At 47.3% G+C, this 22156-nt stretch overlaps 2 protein-coding genes across 7 annotated transcripts in view; one reads left to right on the top strand and one right to left on the bottom strand.

Annotated features, from left to right (window-relative positions):
• The window catches only part of STRN3 (striatin 3), a 137389-nt gene extending 136163 nt beyond the window's left edge, over positions 1 to 1226 (bottom strand). For all 4 annotated transcript variants that reach the window (XM_010374662.2, XM_030931677.1, XM_010374660.2 and 1 more), the window contains exon 1: positions 87 to 1226. In XM_010374662.2, the coding sequence (XP_010372964.1) occupies positions 87 to 368 (282 nt within the window). In that variant the 5' untranslated portion in view covers positions 369 to 1226. The remainder of the gene's footprint in view (positions 1 to 86) is intronic.
• The window catches only part of AP4S1 (adaptor related protein complex 4 subunit sigma 1), a 114181-nt gene that overhangs the window by 285 nt on the left and 91740 nt on the right, over positions 1 to 22156 (top strand). The gene's annotated exons all lie outside the window — the stretch shown is intronic.

The following is a 22156-nucleotide window of genomic DNA, read 5'->3' as shown; positions in this document are numbered from 1 at the left end:
TCCAGCTGAGGGGAGTCCCCGGCCCCACCCCCCGGCCGGGAACCCAGCCGCCGCAGCCGTCCCGCACACCGACCCCAACGAGGTACCTGCAGTTCGGCCCGTTCCACCTCCCAGTGCGCCCGCTCCATCTCGAACCGAGCCCACTCGTGCTGGATGTAGTGCAGTATCCCCGGGATAGTGTACTGCTGCGGCCGGGACAGCTCGGGGCCTGCCGCGGGACCCGCTCCCTCGGAGGCCGGAGGACCCCCGCCGCCCGCCGCTCCGTTCCCCCCCGGCGAAAGGCCCAGGTTCCCCCCAGGTCCCTGCTGCTGCCGGGGAGGGGCCGCCATCCCCGGTCCGCTACCACCGCCTCCGGCAAGCTCGTCCATTGTGTGTGGGGCCCCGGCCGGGGCGCAGGGCGAGACGCCGACAGCTGGGGGAAGGGCCGGAGAGGGTGGCCCCGCGCTGGCTGCGGGGCGGAGGCCGGCCGGGAGAGGGGCGGGGAAGGGGTCGTTACTGTGTGCCTGCCGTGGGTCAGAGCAGGGAGCTGCCGGCCGCCGCCATTACAGTCCCTCCTCCATCTGCCCGTCTCACTCACTCACTTTAGGGGAAGGGGGGCCGCGGCGGGAGGGGTGGGGGGAGAGTTGGGAAGGGGATAGGCGGAGGGCCGTCACTAGCGCACAGCATGCCGGGTAGTGAACGCAGCCTCACGCTTAATCGCCAAATAGAGTCCGGCCTCACCCTACGCCGGCGCACTGAGAACGCAGTCCGGGTCGCCGTTAGAGGGCGGGGAAAGAGCTCGGGCTCCGCCTCTAGGCCGGCCGTCAGACCCGGTGAGGTGTCTGACGGCAGCTATAGGGCGCCAGGGCTCCGACTCTGGATTTTGGAAGCGAAGCGGCCGTAGGCTTCCTGGTTATCAGTTTCCTTCGAGCAGGCCGTCCCCAGGCGCAGTTTCCTTCCCAAAGGTCTCTCACCCGTGTGGCGGGCTTCGGAGCTGGTTATTAACCTGGCTGGTCGCTCTGGCCGACAGCAGCCCGTCTCGGATTCCCGACGTTTCTTTTTCATTCTTTGAGTGTTTCAGGCAGTCCCAAGGGTGGGCCCTCTTTCCCTTCCTGTCATTCGCTCTGTCTCTGGTTTCTTAGCACCAGTCAGTTCTCTTCTGGCAAATAGCCAAGATCCTCCGGCTGTGGTTACTGATTCCTCGTCTCCCTCTCGAGCCTGGGCTTTGGTCCCGTTTCTGTGCGCTGGGTCGCGCGTCGTAACTTATTCCACTTTGCGTCCCCTCTTCTTTCCTTTTCTGGAATGGATTGTGTTTCGGGGGGTTGGGAGAGGGGGAGGAGCGATTTTTTTTTTTCTAGGGAGAAGAAGAGGTAGTGAATTCCTTTAGATCTTGACGATGGTAGGTAAAGTTTGAAGGAAACTGGGTAGACTAACAATTTGATATCTTAGAAATGAATGGGCTCACAAATATTGTCATCAATAGACTATTTTGATCGAAACAGAAAATAAAAGCATTGTGAGTACAACTTAAAATCCTAGATGGATGTTCTCCTGGGTCATTAAATGTTTAAGTGAATATGGCCGGGCGCGGCTGCTCAAGCCTGTATGTAATCCCAGCACTTTGGGAGGTCGAGGTGGGATATCACTTGAGGCCAGGAGTTCGAGACTAGCTTGGCCAACATTGTGAAACCGCATTTCTACTAAAAATACAAAAATTAACCAGGCGTGGTGGCACACGCCTGTAGTCCCAGCTCCTGAGGAGGCTGAGGCACGAGAATTGCTTGAGCCCAGGAGGCTGAGGTTGCAGAGAGCCGAGATCGCATCGCTGCACTCCAGTCTGGCGACAAAGCTAGACTCCGTGTCGAAAAAAAATTTTTGAAAGTTTGAGTGAATGTAATATACGCATAAGAGACAAGGCTAATATTTTAAGTACAATCGTGGGTATTTTTATGTGCTTAGTTTCCTAGAAAATATCCTAATGCACTAGTATGTTTCTAAAAATTAATATAGCTAAAAAGCATTTGTTTGAAAAATAATACAAAAATAATTAGCAACATAAGGAAATTAGGTTCAGTAATTATATTAATAGCAATACAGGAAAACTGCATTTAAGATCTGTTACTTTTTAAAATTTTTTTCTTTATTGCAAAAGCCAATAAAACTTGTACTATGGAGTATGCACTGCCAACCAATCAGGAAGTAATTTCAAAGAGATAAAGTAATTCATCTTATTTTATCACATCTACTTTACTGTTATTACAGTATAATGGAAAGCAGATTGGACTTGTTACTCATGCTGCCATGTTTTATTTATATATGAAATGAGATCATAGTACTATAATGCTAAGGACCATTTCTTCAAATTATTATTTTATTTATTATTTTTTTGAGACAGGGTCTCACTCTGTTGCCCGGGCTAGAATGCAGTGGTGTAATCTCTGCTTATTGCAACCTGGAGCTCCCTGGCTCAGGTGGTCCTCCCACTTTAGCCTCCTGAGTAGCTGGAACTACAGGCGTGCATCCACCATGCCCAGCTAATTTTTGTATTTTTTGTAGAGACGGGGTTTTGTCATGATGTCCAGGCTAGTCTCCAATTTCTGGGCTCAAGTGGTCCACCCCCGTTGGCTTCACAAAGTGTTAAGATTTCATATTTCTTCAAATTATTAAAGTACTATTTATCTTATAGTTACCAACATACAACCTGTTTATTCATCCGATTCCTTTTTAGGGGGCCTCATAGCACATAAAAAGCTTGGAAAGATTATGCTGCCTCAAAGACACGCACACACACACACACACACACACACACACAGAGACATTTGTGGCCAGGTGCAGTGGCTCATACCTATAATCCCAGCACTTTGGGAGGCCAAAACGGGCAGATCACTTGAGCTCAGGAGTTGGAGACGAGCCTGGCCCACGTGGCAAAACCCTGTCTCTACCCAAAAAATACAAAAATTAGCTGGATGTGGTGGCACTTGCCTGTAATCCCAGCTACTCCAGAGGCAGAGGTGGCAGTGAGCCAAGATCATGCCACTAAACTCCAGCCTGGGCAAAAGAGAGAGTGAGATTCCATCCCAAAAACAACAACAACAACAAAGAAAACCATTTGTGAGAGTGGGTGACCTGATGATAGCATCAAAAGAAGACTAACATGCACACTTATGTGTCCCTTTGGTACCTTGAGCTTAAGGAAAGACTGGATTTATTATCCTTTTTGCCTCCTCACCTACCCTCAAAACAAAAACAAAACCTGTACTTCTATTATCTACCTTATTAAGTGATACTACATCCAAACTTGAAGCCTAGCAGTCATTCTAGTACCCTTCACTCAGCCCCCACAATCCAATTTCTTTCTCAGTGATATCTTTCCTATGGATTCTATTATCTCTCTTTATACTTTAAACCTTCCCACCTCCGTTCTACCCCCACTTTGCACTGTCACTGCTGCCTGATTGGTCTTCCTAAAATGAAGATATGATTCTGTCATTCCTCTGTTTAACATAGTTTAGTGATTTCTAAATTTAGAATAAAGCCGAAATTTTAACATAGCATTTTAAAAGATCTAGATCCACCCTATAACCTAATCTACCGTAACACCATCATGCCACCTCATTCTTCAGCCAGTCTGCACTGTTTTTGGTTCCTCAAATGTATAATGCTATTTCATTTCACAGTGATTTAACACATACTGTGCCCCATTGCCTGTCTTCAAAACTCAGCTCCGATCGGGCACAATGGCTCACGCCTGTAATCCAAACACTTTTGGGGACGGAGGTGGGAGGATGGCTTAAGCCCCAGGAATTCGAGACCAACCTGGGCAACATGGCAAAACCCCGTCCCTACTAAAAATACAAAAATTAGCCAGAGTGGCCACGTGAGTCTGTAGTCTCAGCTACTCTGGAGGCTGAGATGGGAGAATCACCTGAACCCAGGAGGTCCAGACTGCAGTGAGCCATAATTGATTGCATCATTGTGCCAGTGCACTCCAGTCTGGGCAACAGAGCAAAACCCTGTCTTAAGACAAACAAAACCCTCCCCCCAAAAAAACTCAGCTCAAGCATTACTTTGTCCAAGAAGCCTCCATATCCCTGAATTCTTTAGACTCACTATTCTATTCTAGTAGCCTCCCTCCCATGCTTGTCTCTTTTTTTCTTTAATCTTTTTGTTTGTTTGTTTGTTTGTTTTTTGAGACTGGGTCTCACTCTGTCACCCAGGCTGGAATGCAGTGGCACGGTCTTGGCTCACTCCAGCTTCAGCCTCCCTGGCTCAAACCATCCTCCCAGCTCAGCCTCCTAAGTAGCTGGGATCACAGGCATGTGCCACCATGCCCAGCAAATATTTTTGTATTTTTTGTAGAGATGGGATTTCACCATGTTGTCCAGGCTGGTCCTGAACTCCTAGCAAAGTGCTGGGGTTACAGGTGTGAGCCACTGCACAGGGCCTTATCTCTTTAATACTTATTAACACTGTATTTATACCATCTGTATACTGATCAGTAACACTCATGCTAAACACTCCAAAAGCAATACTTACACATAATGAGTACTCAATTTTTGCTTTATTCCTTTCTATTTTTTGTAGAGAGGGAGTCTCACTACGTTGCCCAGGCTGATCTTGAACTCCTGGACTCAATCTTTCCTCCCATCTCAACCTCCCGAGTAGCTAAGACTACGTGTACGCGCCACCACTCCAGGCTGTTTTTTGTTTTTAATTTTTGTAGAGATGGGAGTCTCACTATGTTGCCAGGGTTGGTCTCCAACTCCTGGCCTCAAGCAGTCCTCTTTCCTTGGCATCCCAAAGTGCTAAGATTACAGGCATGAGCCACTGAGCCCAGCCCGTTTTTTTTATTTTTTAAGAAGTATTGATTGGCTATGACTTTTCAGGTGCTCTACTGCTCCCTGCTTATCCACTGTGACCCAGACACATAATCTCTGCCTTCACAGAATTTCTCGTCTAATTTTAGGCAAATTACTTAGCACCAGCCACTCTGGCTTCCTCAATATTTTGTCCTGATCTGTCTTGAAACTACCTTTCTTGAAACTTCAAGTGTGCTGCCTATTTAAAGAATTACAATGGAATGTGTTTACGTTCATTTTAATCATGGTTTTATAAATATCAGTAATCCAATTGATATGGTTCGGCTCTGTGTTCCGACCCAAATCTCATCTCCAATTGTAATCCCCATGTGTCAAGGGAGGGAGGTGATTGGATCATGCTGTTCTCGTGATAGTGAGTTCTCAGGAGATCTGATGGTTTTATAAAGGGCTCTTCTCCCTTCACTTTCTCCTCTCTCCTGCCCTTCATGTAGGATGTACTTGCTTCCCCTTCTGCCGTGATTGTAAGTTTCCTGAGGCCTCCCTAGCCATGCAGAACTGTGAGTCCATTAAACCTCTTTCCTTTATAAATTACCCAGTCTCAGGGAAGTTCTTTATAGCAGTATGAAAAGGGACTAATACAGCAGTCTTTGACTTCATCCTTCCTAGACCATAAAGTCATTTATCTGCAGGATTGCAACCTCGTAGAAGGGAAGGACCTACACCCCTCTTTTTCAAAACTGTACCCCAAGAGTCTGGGAAAGGGTGGATCTTCAAATGTTTGATGAATAAGTCAAATTTAGACTAGATTAATACGAATATTTTTTCTTCATGTCAATCATTTTTGTTAGTTGTTACTGTCATTATACCAGTTGTCTCTTAAGCTTCAATAACCAGAACTGCCCTGAGTTTTAAAAGTAAAGAATGCCAATATTTCCTCCTCTATTGGAAAAATATTGTGTAATGTTGTGCTTTGGTTCATGATTCCTGATGACACTCGGAGTGAGCTTCTAGAATCTTGGTCGTCTATAGATAATGAGCTCACCCAAGCCACATTATCACCTACAACTCACCTAACTGGAACTATCTCCCTAAACTGTGGCTGAGTCATTTCCTCTCTTAAATCTCACCTTTGAAGCTTCCTGTTTGTTCTGTCCTTTCATCAGTCCCGTTCATGCCTCCTCCATGCCCATAAGTGCTCCCAGTTTCAATCTATTGCTGATAATCTTCAACAATGCCTATTTGCCAGCCTGTGCAACATGGGGAGACCCCGTCTCTACAAAAAAATAAAACAATTAACTGGGAATGATGGCAGGTGCCTGTAGTCCCAGCTACTTGAGCCGGGAGGTTGAGTCTGCAGTGAGCTATGATCACACCACTGGGTGCCCAGCCTGGATGACGGAGCGGGACCTTGGCCCCCCCCCCCCCCCCCCGAAAAAAAAGGAAAAAGAGCTGGGCGCAATGGCTCACGCCTGTAATCCCAGCACTTTGGGAGGCCGAAGCAGGCCGATCACCTGAGGTCAGGAGTTCGAGACCAGCCTGGCCAACATGGTGGAGCCTCATCTCTACTAAAAACACAAAAAGTTAGCCAGGTGTGGTGGCAGGCGTCACCTTTGAAACTTCCTAAATAGGGCATCTAATCTTAGACACTGTGTACTTATTCTATTTTGAACCAGAGAGGGACTTGTCATATTTCATCTGCATGTGTTATGTCAACAAAGACAGGTTAAGGAATTCCAGGCTTTTAAATAAATCAGGAGTAGGTAAAACTCAGATATCTTCTTACCAGTTACTACAATACCTGATGTTCAAAGAGTGTTGACCCTGCCTCTAAGGACTGTATAGCTCCCTGTAATTACTCACCCAGAATGTACAATTTTGCTTTTTTTTTTTCTTTTGAGATGAAGTCTCACTCTGTTATTGCCCAAGCTGGGGTGCAGTGGTGCGATCTCGGCTCACTGCAACCTCCACCTCCTGGGCTCAAGCGATTCTCCTACCTCAGCCTCCCAAGTAGCTGGGACTATAGGCATGCACCACCATGACTGGCTAATTTTTGTATTTTTAGTAGAGACGGAGTTTCACCATCTTGGCCAGGCTGGTCTTGAACTCCTGACCTCGTGATCCGCCTACCTCAGCCTCCCTAAGTGCTGGGATTACAGGCGTAAGCCACCATGCCCAGCCTTGTACAGTTTTATATCTTGCTGTGTAGGTACCTGGCATCCTTCTACCAAAGAGTTCAAATCAATTCACAAACACTAGTCATCTTTTTTGCATCATCTGCAAAGGCTATAACAAGTATTCTTATCTCCACAGTGAAGAAAGAAAGCTGAAGAGCTCTTGGTCACTTCAGTAAGTCCTTAGTAGAAGTTCTTGCTCTGGCTGGGTGTGGTGGCTCACGCCTGTAATCCCAGCACTTTGGGAGGCCAAGGTGGATGGATCACCTGAGGTTGGGAGTGTGAGACCAGCCTGACCAACATGGAGAAACCCCATCTCTACTAATAATACAAAAATTAGCCAGGCGTGGTGGCGCATGCCTGTAATCCCAGCTACTCGGGAGGCTGAGGCAGGAGAATCGCTTGAACCCGGGAGGTGGAGGTTGCAGCGAGATCGCCCCATTGCACTCCATCCAGCCTGGGCAACAAGAGCGAAACTCCATATCAAAATTTAAAAAATAGGCCGGGCGCGGTGGCTCAAGCCTGTAATCCCAGCACTTTGGGAGGCCGAGACGGGCGGATCACGAGGTCAGGAGATCGAGACCATCCTGGCTAACACGGTGAAACCCCGTCTCTACTAAAAATACAAAAAACTAGCCGGGCGAGGTGGCGGCCCCTGTAGTCCCAGCTACTCGGGAGGCTGAGGCAGGAGAATGGCATGAACCCGGGAGGCGGAGCTTGCAGTGAGCTGAGATCTGACCACTGCACTCCAGCCTGGGTGACAGAGCGAGACTCCGTCTCAAAAAAAAATAATAATAATAATAATAAAAAAAAGAAGTTCTCGCTCTGAATGTGTATGTGTATTTGGAGACTGGAAAGTCTCCCTGCACAGTTCTGCCTACTGCCATCCTGTCAATGGGTTCAATATTACTGTCTCTGGTTCTCAAATCATTTACATGTTTGAAATTATTTTTAGATAGTTTTGGGGTGATCCAGTCACTCAGGGAAATTACATAGTGTTTAAATTTTTTTTTTTTTTTCAGACGGAGTCTCGCTCTGTCACCCAGGCTGGAGTGCAGTGGCGCGATCTTGGCTCACTGCAACCTCTGCCTCCCGGGTTCAAGCAATTCTCCTGCCTCAGCTTCCTGAGTAGCTGGGACTACAGGCGTGCGCCACCATGCCCAGCTAATTTTTGTATTTTTAGTAGAGACAGGATTTTACCATGCTAGCCAGGCTGGTCTTAAACTCCTGACCTCATGATACACGTGCCTCAGCCTCCCAAAGTACTGGTATTACAGATGTGAGCCACTGCACCTGGCATAGTGTTTACATTTATAAACAGCAGACAAAGTATTAGACCCCAGAGAAAGATCTTTAAGAAGAGCTGATGTGTTCAGAAACCAAAGGAGCAAAATATTTAATGCACGTGGTACAGAAAGGAGACAGCTTTGACCTGCACCATACTTTAACCTGCCAAATAAGATCTACTTCTCATTATAGTGATTGGCTTTGGCTAAGAAAATTGTAGAAACATAGGCAGGGCACTTGAACCCTTTGGATAAATATTGTAAGGAAGAGAACCTTCACAGATTATAGAAAATAGATATCAAACCTTTAGGAAACTCAGCATGCTGTATAAAATTTTAGTCCAAGTTCATTCTGGAATTGTCTCCTGGGTAATATGAGTAAGAAAAAAATGGGCTGTGATAATATTGTTTAATAGCTAACTCATAGAGATGTCAAAATTGAAAAGGAAAAAACAGATTGCCTGGAGCCAAGTCCCTCCTGGGCACTGCAACCTCCGCCTCCTGGGTCCGAGCGATTCTCCCGTCTCAGTCTCCCAAGTAGCTGGGATTACAGGCGCCCGCCACCACGCCCAGCTAATATTTTTTATTTTTTTATTTTTTATTTTTTGCATTTTAGTAGAGACAGCATTTCACCACTTGGCCAGGCTGGTCTTGAACTCCCAACCTCAGGTGATCCGCCTGCCCTGGCCTCCCAAAGTGCTGAATTACAGGCGTGAGCCACTGTGGCCGGCCCCACTTAACTTTTTATTTTGAAGAACTTCAATTGTGGAAAAACAACAAAAATCTAATGAACTCCCATTACACGATTTTGCTATCTTATTTCATCTACTTTTTTTCTTTGTGAAGAAATGTTTAATGTAAATACCAGACATTATATTATTTCATTGGTACATAGTTCTCTAAGTATCTTTAACGGATTAGGAGTTTTTGCTTCTCTTTTTTTTAACAAAACACCATACCATTATCACACCTACAAAATTAATGGTAATTCCTTTTATTTTTTTTTTTTTTTGAGATGGAGTCTTGCTCTGTCACCAGGCTGGAGTGCAGTGGCACGATCTCGGCTCACTGCAACCTCCGCCTCCCAGGTTCAAGCAGTTCTCCTGTGTCAGCCTCCCGAGTAGCTGGGATTACAGGCATGTGCCACCACACCCAGCTAATTTTTGTATTTTTAGTAGGGATGGGGTTTCACTATGTTGGCCAGGATGGTCTTGATCTCCTGACCTTGTGATCCACCCACCTCAGCCTCCCAAAGTGCTAGGATTACAGGTGTGAGCAACCACACCCAGCCAGCTATTCCTTTATACAATCTAATCCTCAGTCCATATTTGATTTACCCCAATATCTCAAAAAACAATTTTTTTAAAAAAAGATGGTAATTTCAAATCAGGATCCAAACAAAATCTATACATTTCATTTAGTTGTTATGTCTTTCAGTCTTTTTTTTTTTTTTTATGTGCCTTTCTATGACCCCCCTCATTGTCACGCCATTTATTTATTGAAGAGACTGGATTATTTATCCTGGAGAATTTCCCACATTTGGATAATTACAATGTTATATTATCATTTAATATATTATTTCCTCCTCCATATTTTCTATTTTTATTTTTAAAAAATAATCTAATATATTGTTGCATCATGAATTAATTAGTAACAAAAAGAAAAAGTAATTTAATCATTTGTTCAGTAGCAATAGATAACCAAACAATAAATAAATAAAAAGAAAAAAATTAATAATCTAAAACTTTTGCTAGAGATGGGATCTTATTCAGGCTGGCCTCAAATTCCTGGGCTCAAGCAGTCTTTCCGCCTTGGCCTCCCAAAGTGCTGGGATTACAGGCGTGAGCCACCATACCCAGCCTATATTTTTTATTAAGTTTTTATTTTTTATTTTCTTGGCAAAAATGCTTATATGGGGAAACAGCATACTTCCTGTGGCGTCACACCAGGTGGCACATAATGTCTGGTTATCTGAATTTTAGTATGTTACTAAATTTGATTAGACTGACCTAGCTATTATTGTCAGCTTTAGCTAGCTAGCTATTAACATACATACTGTATTCTACCTTGCTCAGTGCAGGGCCTGTCCTGCAAAGGAAATTCTGCTAGGTGTTTCTGGGAGCTTTAGGGTCATTCCCTGCAACAGGGACCCTACCAGGCCTCCTTCCATTTCCCACTATGATTCTTAGTTTCATACTCACTTCTAATGGGGCCCTTTTTTTAGGTGATGACTTGAGTGATTTCTGGGTTTCTTGGTTCTTGTGATGCTCTCAGGTCCTCTTTTTCTTTTCTTTTTTTTTTTTTTTTTAAGTGGAGTCTCGCTCTGTTGCCAGGCTGGAGTGCAGTGGCGCGATCTCGGCTCGCTGCAACCTCCACCTCCCAGGTTCAAGTGATTCTCCTGCCTCAGCCTCCCAAGTAGCTGGGACTGCAGGCGCATGCCACTACGCCCGGCTAATTTTTTGTATTTTTAGTAGAGACAGGGCTTCACCACTTGGCCAGGATGGTCTCACTCTCTTGACCTTGTGATCCGCCTGCCTCGGCCTCCCAAAGTGCTAGGATTACAGGTGTGAGCCACCGTGCCCAACCGCGCCCGGCCAAGTCCTCTTTTTCTAACCTCCACTTCTGCCAGGACATGCCTTGCCTTGCACACACACACAGACACACCCACACAGACACACCCTTCCCACCCTGACCTCTCCCTACCCTCCCCCTGTTCTTGTTGCTGCCTTAGTTTGGCCCCATCAATTAATTAGCGTCCTAGAGTTCCAGGGGACATTTTTTCATGTAGTTTTTGGTAAAGATGTTGTCTGTAGATGTGTTCTTTTGCTATCCTAGTTTTCACTATTTTTGTGAGAAGATTCAGGAAGATCCCAGAAGTACTCTGCTGCCATCACCACTACTTTCTTTGCTTCTCTTCACTCTTGCATTTTCAAATTTTAAATTGCCTGCTCTTTCTCCTAAAGTGATATATTGTAGCCCTGCTTTTGAAATATTTTCATCCGACCACTATTAAAGTCGTTATGACATTTTTTACTAGTCCAAAGATTGTGAGATATAGAAGTGTAAATTTAAGTATGTATATCCTCTGGGCAAAAGTCAGGCAGGCTCTTGTCTGACAATTTAAATTTATTTACGTTTTTAGCTGGATGCAATGGCTCATGCCTGTAATCCCAGCACTTTGGGAGGCCAAGGTGGGAGGATTGCTTGAGCTCAGGAGCTCAAGACCAGCCTGGGCAACATAGTAAGACTCCTGTCTCTACAAAAAATAAGAAAAAATTAGCCAGGTGGGCTGGCATATGCCTGTAGTCCTAGCTACTCAGAAGGCTGACATGAGAGGATCTTGAGTCCAAGAGTTCCAGGGTATAGTGAGCTATGATCACACCACTGTACTGTGGCCTGGGTGACAGAGGGAGACCCCGTCTCAAAACAAAACAAAGCAAAATTCATTTTTAGCAAGAGCTGTAACATGTTGCTACACTTTACTGTGAAATTCAAAATAGCATAAAGTGCTTCTGGACTAAGGACAACCAAGCAGGCCACCTAAAAAGTCTCTGTGTTCTACTCTGACACCTGATCTGAATGAGGATGGTACCAAGTTCAGACACACTTCTGTAAACTTGGCTTGGATAACATTTGCCTGGTATGTTTTATTTATTGCAAGTGGAAAGAGTGATTAGCTCAACTTTCTAAAAGAGAAAATCAGACTTAAGAATTTTGTTTTGGAAGTATTATAAGCTCTAATCACAAATGTGAAACACACTATAGTGAATATAGTAATTTAAACTTTATTGTCCTAAATTTTCACATTATCTGATTGAGCCACTTCTTTGACTCTGTTGAGATCAACTACAAGTAAATAATCTGTTAGAATTAGGCCGGGCGCGGTGGCTCAAGCCTGTAATCCCAGCACTTTGGGAGGCCGAGATGGGCGGATCACGAGGTCAGGAGATCGAGACCACCCTGGCTAACATGGTGAAACCCCGTCTCTACTAAAAAAAAAAAAAATACAAAAAACTAGCCGGGCGAGGTGGCGGGCGCCTGTAGTCCCAGCTACTCGGGAGGTTGAGGCAGGAGAATGGCGTAAACCCGGGAGGCGGAGCTTGCAGTGAGCTGAGATCCGGCCACTGCACTCCAGCCCGGGCGACAGAGCGAGACTCCGTCTCAAAAAAAAAAAAAAAAAAAAAAAAATTGTACCTTTTATGGTGTGCTCCAGGGTCAAGATCTAAGCTACAAAAACATGCATATTAGCCATTGAAAGCTTTTATGTAGAGGGTACAACAGGCTGGATTTAAACCAGCGAATGGGGAGTGAAATTGGACATCCATGGTCTTGTTACAGCCATTACTGAATTAACTTTAACTAGTCTTGAAGCAAACCCAGAGGTAATAAGCTTTGGGTGAGAGCACGGACTTGAAAGCCATGCACTAAATGAAACTGGATCTTCCTCAACCATTTCACTGAGTGACCTTTGGCAAGTAATTAAGTTTTCACATCTGTAAAGTGGAGATCAAAAGTCTCTGACTCACAGAGCTATGAAGGGGATTAAATGGATATAGTTAAAGCATTCAAAACAATGCCTGGCACCTAATGAGCACTGTAAGCACTTCCTATTTTTATTATCCTCTGCTCCTGAGTTGGGGAGTTGGGTGGTATTAGTGTGTCCGAAGTTGGTGGGTTCTTGGTCTCACTGACTTCAAGAATGAAGCCGCAGACCCTCGAAGTGGGTGTTACAGTTCTTAAAGATGGTGTGTCCAGAGTTTATTCCTTCTGATGTTAGGACGTGTTTGGAGTTTCTTCCTTCTGGTGGGTTCGTGGTCTCGCTGGCTTCAGGAGTGAAGCTGCAGACCTTCGCTGTGAGTGTTACAACTCTGGATGCGCCATCTTTGAGAGCTGTAACACTCACTGCGAAGGTCTGCAGCTTCACTCCTAAAGCCAGCGAGACCATGAACCCACCAGGAGGAACGAACAACTCCAGATGTGCCGCCTTTGAGAGCAACACTCAACTATTCCGATCAGCAGGGTCCAAGGACCGCTGTGGGTTCTTGGGCAGGGATTGTTTCTGCTGCTGCGTTGGTGAGCACTGTTATGCCCAGACCGTTTATTCCTCAAAGAAGACCACCAGAGTCCAGAGTCAAAGCCAAGCGGCAAGGATCTTTACTGCAAATTCGAACTTGGTCCCTCCGTTCCACAGCATACAAGAGGGCCCCGAACAATGTGTGTGCTTGCTTTTTATAGCCCGATGTAAACAGGACTTGTAAGGTTACAGAGGAACAAGGGAATTCTTTAGGTTACAGCATTACAATTGGATAACATTTTAAGTTATACATTTTAGCAGGTTTCTATTGGTTCCCGCGCTTTCAGTAAAACCGCAAACGGCTGTGTCCTTATCAGGGACTTTCCAGGTGGTGTTTTTCTAAAGTTGAGATATATGATAGTCTCTGAGTTGAGAGATGTGTTTGTACTGGGCTCAGGAAGTTGAGAGATATATGGTGGGTTGTGTTTGTACTGGGCTCAGGAAGTTGAGAGATATATGGTGGGATGTGTTTGTACTGGGCCTGTTTGTGTTGAGCCCAGGGCTGAGGAATGTGCCTGATTTCTTTTATTCCCCCTTTCATTTCCCACCTTTCTCAGGTACCTCTGGAGCCAATCTTGGGTCTTATGAGTCTAATTCTGTTTCAGTGTTTACAGGTTGGTATTGGGCTCTGAGGACCATGAGCTGTATGGTGTCAAACCTTTCCCTGACAAACTGCAAAATTCTGTTAATAACACAAGATCCTATGGTAAACAGAATCAGTAAACTTAGCAGGGGGTCCAAGGAAGGGGGCTAACAGAGAAAACATAGAGGAATTCTACCATTGGTCTGCAGCTGAGGCAAACTGCTGTTTTTTCATTTCTACGCTTAACTTGCGTAACTGTTGGACCCAGCTTTCTACAAGCCCTGATTCATTTATGTAGAAGCAACAGTCTTCCTGCAAGAACATACATGTACCACCTTTCTCAGCAGTGAGTAGGTCTAGGGCCCTCCGGTTCTGCAAAGTTACCTGAGCCAGGGATGTGAGCTGTCGCTGAAGGGAGGCAAGGGACTCAGCCGATTCCTCTATAGCAATGGCAAATTGTTGGTACAACTTGTTGCTTTCTATAAGGGTGTGGCCTAAGGCTCCCCCTGCCAATCCGGCTGCAATGAGGGATGAGGTGAGGGAGATTCCCGCAATGAGGGGGAGAAATATGGCTTGTGCAGGTCTCGGTCTAGGGGCTGAGTGAATGGCAGTACTAGTCCAGTTACCGGTGTACCTCAAGAACTCGCCGGTAGTTAATAGAGTTAACCGGGGAACTAATGTGACAGGAAGACACAGTAGGTCGGTAACCGAGGGACCAGATAAGTTTTTAGATAATGTTCCATTACACCAAAAGAATATGCCCAACGGGGCCCTTAGGTTGGTACTAGGGGGCGCTACAGTGATGTTACAGAGGCTGGAGTTAGTGCCTGAAAAACAGTAGGGAAACTTCTCCTGACTGGGGTTCAGGTACAGTGGCACATTAAGAATAGGGGCAGTTGAGAGATTTTGAAGATGGTTAATTCGGGTAGAGGATTCCTATGTCAGTGGGACAGCCGTTAATGGGGGATGCCCTAGGGTGGCGCACAGAAAGCAGCCAGACAAGCTGTGAAGTCCTGTAATGTTAGCAAGTTCTAATCCTTCTTGTAATAATTTTATCCAGGAGAAAGGACGTAAATCTTGTGTTAGTCTGTTTTCTTGTCGTTGGATATTCCTATGGACCAGGGGCCGTGCCTGCACTAGACCTCGCCACAGCTAGAGGTGACTGCTAGGCCATGTGGAGGAGGAGGAGGAGTATACAGCCCCATGTTGAGGCGTGGTCCAGCGGGAGTTCCAGGGGTCTCTGACTATCCATGTATATGAAAAATCCCCGTCCCGTCTATGATGGAAGGGCCACCTAGGATCTAACTGTTCTTCCTTACCCCAATAGTGGGATTTATGGATGTTACAATAGTTATAAGGGCAGCTGGCATTTTGGTGCCACCAATAGTGTTTACAATTGTATTTAGTCTGATCAAACTCAAAGCATATTATTGGTGCCATTGGTTTGGCTATTTGAAAACCAGTAAAATTTAGTAAAATTGGGCTATTGCACCCTGAGGAGGGGCAATCAGCACTGGCCAATAATTTCCCGGGCTTATGAGGTTGCCCAGGGTGGGTTTGGTTTTCATAAAGCCAGAATCTCCAAAGGGATTAGGAGCTAGTTTTGTGTTTTCCCCAGCGGCCACTAGGGCGACTAACGTTAGGGTTAGACTACTTAGCTGCATGTTTGCAGTGAGCTATGTTGCCGGCGCAGGGTGAATTTTAAGGGGTTGTTCTTAGCTCTGTCCACAGTCCACGTGGCCGGTGCTTCAGTCGCTGCCGTGATTGGTCCAAGAAGGTCGGAGGTCGGGTCCACTGGTTTGACGTGGGTGTAGTGGATCCACGATGCGATGCCTTCTACCTTCAGGGCGGTGGGTGTGGTTAGGAGTACCTGGAGCGGTCCTTTCCACCTGGGTTCTAAGGTCTCTTGTCGGTGTTGCTTAACCAGGACCTAGTCTCCCGCTGGTACGGATGGGGTGTCGGTGGGGGACCGGTCTCATATAGTTCCTTCAGCTTGGGCCAGATTTCCTGATGAATTTTTTACAAGGCTTGTAGGGAAAATAAGAGTTCAGAGACATTTTCTGTTTCAGTTTTAAGCAGATCATCTTTTAGGCTGGGAACCAGGGGTGGGGGTCTGCCATACATGATTTCATAAGGGGTAAGGCCCAGTCTGTAAGGGGTATTATGGGCCCGGAACAGAGCGTAGGGGAGAAGGACCACCTAGTTAGCGCCAGTCTCCATAGTCAATTTAGTTAAGGTCTCCTTTAAGGTCCGATTCATCCTCTCTACCTGTCCTGAACTTTGGGGCCTGTAAGCACAATGTAGTTTCCAATTTGCCCCAAGGATGGAAGCCAAACCCTGACTTACCTTAGCAACGAAGGCCGGCCTATTATCTGACCTTATCTGGACGGGGAAACCATACCTGGGGAGGATATCTTCCAGAATTTTCTTTGCTACAACCTGAGCAGTTTCCTTTTTGGTTGGGAATGCTTCAATCCACCCTGAAAAGGTATCTACAAAGACAAGTAAGTACCGATACCCGTATTTTCCTGGCTTTATCTCAGTAAAATCTACTTCCCAGTAAATACCGGGCCTGGTTCCCCTGTGCCCTGTTACCGTTGCAGCCAGGGATTGGGGATAGGTGTTGTTAAGCTGGCAGACTTTGCAATTTGTCACGATGCTGCTGGCCGTCTCGGCTATATGTCTGATTTTGAGCTTGGAGCGTCTGATCAGGTCTATCATCCGCTGGGCACCCAGGTGGGTGGTTCGGTGGATGTGTTCTAACACTTGTTGTCCTAATTTTTCTGGTAGGATGGTTTGGTCATTAGTATCAGTCCACCACCTATTCTGGATCTGTTTCAAGGGAAGTTTGTCGATCCATTGGAGATCTCGTTCCGAATAGTCAGGGAGATATGGCAAGTCCCGGGGGCCCGGATCAGGGAGCTGGAGTGCAAGGAGTTGGCTGGGAGCCTTTGCTACACTCCTTGCAGTTTGGTCTGCCAGAAAGTTGCCTTGAGCAATTGGAGTGGTTGGTTTCTGATGCCCTGGGCAATGTACAATAGCCAATTTTTCTGGTCTCCATAGGGCTGTTAACAGGGCTAGGATCTCTTGCTTGTTTTTTATCTCTTTTCCTTCAGCTGTTAGCAACCCTCGCTCCCTGTAAATGGCCCCATGTATGTGCGCCGTAGCAAAAGCATATCGGCTGTCTGTGTATACTGTCGGTTTCTTCCCTGCCCCTAAGGTAAAAGCTTGGATGAGCGCTATCAGATCGGCCTTCTGGGCCGATGTCCCCGGGGGCAGGGGTTCTGCCCAGATTACCTCAGTCTCTGAAGTTACTGCTGCTCCAGCGTACCTCTGGCCTTGGTGTATGAAGCTGCTCCCGTCGGTGAACCAGACGAGGTCAGCGTCAGGAAGTGGGCGGTCCTGCAAGTCCTCTCTAACTCCGTGCACCTGAGCTAGTATCTCGGTGCAATCATGGAGTGGGGCATCCAGGTCCGGGTTGGGCAGCAGCGAGGCAGGGTTTAAGGTTGTTGGGGGCAGGAAAGTTATCCTGAGGGGATTTAGTAGTAGTCCTTGGTAGTGGGTGAGCCGGGCATTACTTATCCATCGATTAGGTGGCTGTTTGAGTACACCTTCGATGGCATGTGGGGTAACGACCCATAATTCTTGACCCATGACAAGTTTATCAGCATCTTGTACCATCAGGGCCGTGGCTGCAATCATTCGGAGATAAGGGGGCCACCCGGCAGCCACTGGGTCTAATTTCTTTGACAGGTAGGCAGCTGGCCTCCGCCAGGGGCCTAAGTTCTGAGTTATTACCGCCTTGGCAACACCCTTGCTCTCGTCCACGTATAAGTGGAAGGGCTTGGTGACATCAGGTAGTCCTAGTGCAGGCGCAGAGAGTAGGGCGGTTTTGATCTGTTGGAAAGCCGACTCGGCTTCTTCTGTCCAATTAAATGGCTGCTGTCCCCCTGTTGCCTGATATAAGGGTTTAGCCAGCTCTGCGAACCCAGGTATCCATAGTCTACAAAATCCCGCCGACCCCAGGAATTCCCTTACTTGCCGGGTGGATTGTGGCCTGGGGATCTGCAGAACAGTCTGCTTCCGGGCGTCTGTTAACCAGCGCTGCCCTCCTTTTAGCAGGTACCCCAGATATATTACTTCTGGTTTACAGATTTGAGCTTTCTTTGCCGAGGCTCGGTAGCCCAGATCCCCTAGAGCTTGTAAGAGACCCTTGGTCCCTTGGGTACAAGCTTCCTGGGTCTCGGCAGCAATCAGGAGGTCATCAACATACTGTAGTAAGGTTATTTCAGGGTGTTTGCGTCGGTACTCACCCAGGTCTTCATGGAGGGCCTCATCGAACAGGGTAGGAGAGTTTTTAAATCCCTGCGGCAGTCTGGTCCATGTCAGTTGGCCACTTATGCCCCTCTCAGGGTCAGTCCACTCAAAGACGAAGAGCTTTTGGCTCTGAGGGGCTAAAGGCAAACTGAAGAAGGCATCTTTCAGATCTAAAACAGTGTACCATTGATGTTTAGGGTTTAGAGTACTCAGGAGGGTGTATGGGTTAGGCACTGTTGGATGTATGTCCATAACCCTCTTATTGACTTCTCTTAAGTCTTGTACAGGTCTGTACTCTCCGCTGTTAGGTTTCTGTACCGGCAACAATGGAGTATTCCAGGGCGAGTGACGGGGCGAAGGACCCCTTGGTCGAGGAGCCGGCGTATATGTGGTGCAATTCCTTTCTTGGCCTCTAGGGGCATTGGGTATTGACGTACCTGAACGGGGTCTGCCCCAGGCTTGAGTTCAACAAACAAGGCAGGACGGTGTTTTGCTAGTCCTAAGCCCCCCGTTTCTGCCCAAGCTCCTGGATATTGTTGAAGCCAGGTTGCTATGTCCTGGTCAGGGGCCACTTGCTCCTGGTGGAGCCGGTACTCGTCTTCTAAGGTTATAGTCAGGACCGGCACGGGCTGATTTTGGGAATTGGTCACAATGGGCCCCTCAGGGAGGAAATGGATCTGTGCTCCTATTTTAGTTAGCAGGTCTCTCCCTAGTAAGGGACAGGGGCTCTCAGGGATGACCAGGAAAGAATGGGTTACATTCCTGGCTCTGAGGTTTACTGTTCTTTGTGTTGTCCAGGGGTATTTCTTAATTCCTGTGGCCCCTTGTACCCACGAGGACTTGGAGGATAATTTTCCATTAGTTTCAACTAGGATTGAGTGCTGTGCTCCCGTATCGACCAAGAACTGAACTGGGGACCCCTCCACTTGCAAAGTTACCCTAGGTTCAGGGAGGGGGTCCGAACCCCGTCTTCCCTAGTCTTCGTCTTGAGTGACTAGTACAGGTTTAGACCTAGGAGGTCCCTGTCCTCTGCGTTGTTTCTTTTTGGGGCAGTCTTTTATCTAGTGGCCAACTTCTTTACAGTATGCACATTGGTCTCTGCCCAGATTATCATGTGTGGGGGACTGCCTAGGTTGGGTGTTCTCTGGCTGTAGATGCTCTTTCTGTACTACTGCTGCCAGGACCTTGGTCCTTTTTTTCAGTGGTCTTAAATTGCTTTTCCTCTGGAGTATCTCTATTATTGTAAACTCGCTGGGCTATCTGAAGAAGGTCCTGAAGCTGTTTTCCCTCTAAGTCTTCTAATTTCTGGAGTTTCTTTTTAATGTCTGGGGCCGCCTGATTTACAAAAGACATTACAACAGCTGCCTGACTCCCTGGGGCCTCTGGGTCTATGGGGGTGTACTGTCTAAAAGCTTCCATTAGTCTTTCTAAGTAGGTAGCTGGGCTTTCTGTCTTTTCCTGCAGAACAGAGTATACTTTAGCCAAATTAGTGGGCTTGCGAGCAGCTGCCTGGAGACCCGCCATTAGAGTCTGGCGATAAAGGTGTAGCCGTCCCCGACCTTCTGCCGTGTTGTAGTCCCACGCCGGCCTGGTCAGGGGAAGAGTTGCATTTATGAGGTCGGGGTTGGCAGTCGGTTGACTGTCGTCCCCCAGGACCAGCTTTCTAGCTTCTACCTGTATTCTCTCTCGCTCCTCCGTTGTGAACAAGATCCGGAGGAGCTGCTGACAATCATCCTAAGTAGGCTGGTGGGTGAACATGACACTATCTAGTAAAGCCATTAAATCTTTGGGGTTGTCCAAAAACCGGGCACTCTTGAGTCTTCCAGTTATACAGATCACTGGTGGAGAATGGCCAGTACCGGAGCCTGGGGGTTCCTGTGTCATCTGGGGGTCCTATTTCCCGAAGGGGCAGAGCCACGGTGGAGTCAGGCGGCTGGGAGGGGCTACTCCGCAACGTGCGCCCTCGTGTCCGCCCCGCTGGCCCTCCTGAGCTACTTTCACTTTCAGGGGACTCGGGTGCGCCGGTCGCCTCCCATCCGCCTGCTTCCTCCTGCGACTCCGCCCGGGGGGCTGGGGCCTGGGGCCCGGAGGGGCACGGAGGGGGTTCTGTGGACAGCGGGTCCCCACTATCAGGTAGAACAGGATGGGGGGGGCAGTCAGTTGCTTGGATTTTAGCGTCCGTGCAACCAGTGCCTTACAGGGTTCAGGGGCTAGTAGGAAAGGGGGCAGCCAAGGGGGCGGGTTCTCAACAAGGTCCTGCCAGATGAGGATATAAGGGATCTGGTCCGGGTGTCTGGCGCGTCCTGGCAGGAAAACCTTGGATTTTACTCTGGTGATGACAGGAAGACAGAAAGTCCCTTCAGGTGGCCATCCCATGTTAAAGGTGGGCCATTCAGAGCGGCACAGCGTGTTCAGCTTTCCCCTCCTTACCTCTATACTAAGATCATGGCCCCTCGCCTTAACATCTTTAAAATTATTTATGAGGAGAGATAGAGGTGTGCTTTGGGTATTACCCATCTTAAACAGTAGCGCCCGGAGTGGCGTCTGGAACAGGTCCTGCAAGGGAAAGTGAGTTGCTGGAACAGGTCCTGCAAGGGAAAGTGAGTTGCTGGAACAGGTCCTGCAAGGGAAAGTGAGTTGCTGAATATCAACAACAAGTTATGTCAGTCGCGAGCGCGCTCCAGAAATCTGCATCAGAATTAATTCAGTCAAGAATCAGATGAGAGCCAGGGGACGTCTCCCACCGGTCTCCGCTGGCCGTCCTATAGTGCGTCTGCCAGGACTATGTCAGCTTTCAGCTTCAGTTACAGACCTCGCGAGTCACAGATACAGGTTCAGAACAGACACAGACAGACAAACAGGGACGAGCTGGCTCACCTATCAGCAGATCGATCCTAGTAGATCCGTTGACCAGGGGTCTGGTGGGCTTGGAGAATCCCGGACGAGCCCCCAGATGTTATGCCCAGACCGTTTATTCCTCAGAGAAGACCACCAGAGTCCAGAGTCAAAGCCAAGCGGCAAGGATCTTTACTGCAAGTTCGAACGTGGTCCCTCCGCTCCACAGCATACAAGAGGGCCCCGAACAATGCGTGTGCTTGCTTTTTACAGCCTGATGTAAACAGGACTTGTAAGGTTACAGAGGAACAAGGGAATTCTTTAGGTTACAGCATTACAATTGGTTAACATTTTAAGTTATACATTTTAGCAGGTTTCTATTGGTTCCCGCGCTTTCAGTAAAACCGCAAACGGCTGTGTCCTTATCAGGGACTTTCCAGGTGGTGTTTTTCTAAAGTTGAGATATATGATAGTCTCTGAGTTGAGAGATGTGTTTGTACTGGGCTCAGGAAGTTGAGAGATATATGGTGGGTTGTGTTTGTACTGGGCTCAGGAAGTTGAGAGATATATGGTGGGTTGTGTTTGTACTGGGCTCAGGAAGTTGAGAGATATATGGTGGGATGTGTTTGTACTGGGCCTGTTTGTGTTGAGCCCAGGGCTGAGGAATGTGCCTGATTTCTTTTATTCCCCCTTTCAAGCACAACTATTCCAATCAGCAGGGTCCAGGGACCGTTGTGGGTTCTTGGGCAGGAGGAGAAACAAAACAAACCAAAACTGCAGGCAGTTTTGTCTTTCAGATGGTAAACACTCAGGCATCAACAGGCTTACCCTTGAAATGCATCCTAAGCCATTGGGACCAATTTGATCCACAAACCCTGAAAAAGAGGTGGCTCATTTTTTTCTGCACTATGACCTGGCCCCAATATTCTTTCTCTGATGGGGAAAAAGGGCCACCTGAGGGAAGTAAAAATTACAATACTCTTGTGCAGCTTGACCTTTTCTGTAAGAGGGAAGGCAAATGGAGTGAAATACCTTATGTCCAAGCTTTCTTTTCGTTGAAGGAGAATACACAACTGTGGAAAGCTTACAAT

This window comes from Rhinopithecus roxellana, chromosome 5, assembly GCF_007565055.1.
Source record: "Rhinopithecus roxellana isolate Shanxi Qingling chromosome 5, ASM756505v1, whole genome shotgun sequence".
NCBI lineage: Eukaryota > Metazoa > Chordata > Mammalia > Primates > Cercopithecidae > Rhinopithecus > Rhinopithecus roxellana.
This window is presented reverse-complemented; position numbering and strand designations above follow the sequence as displayed.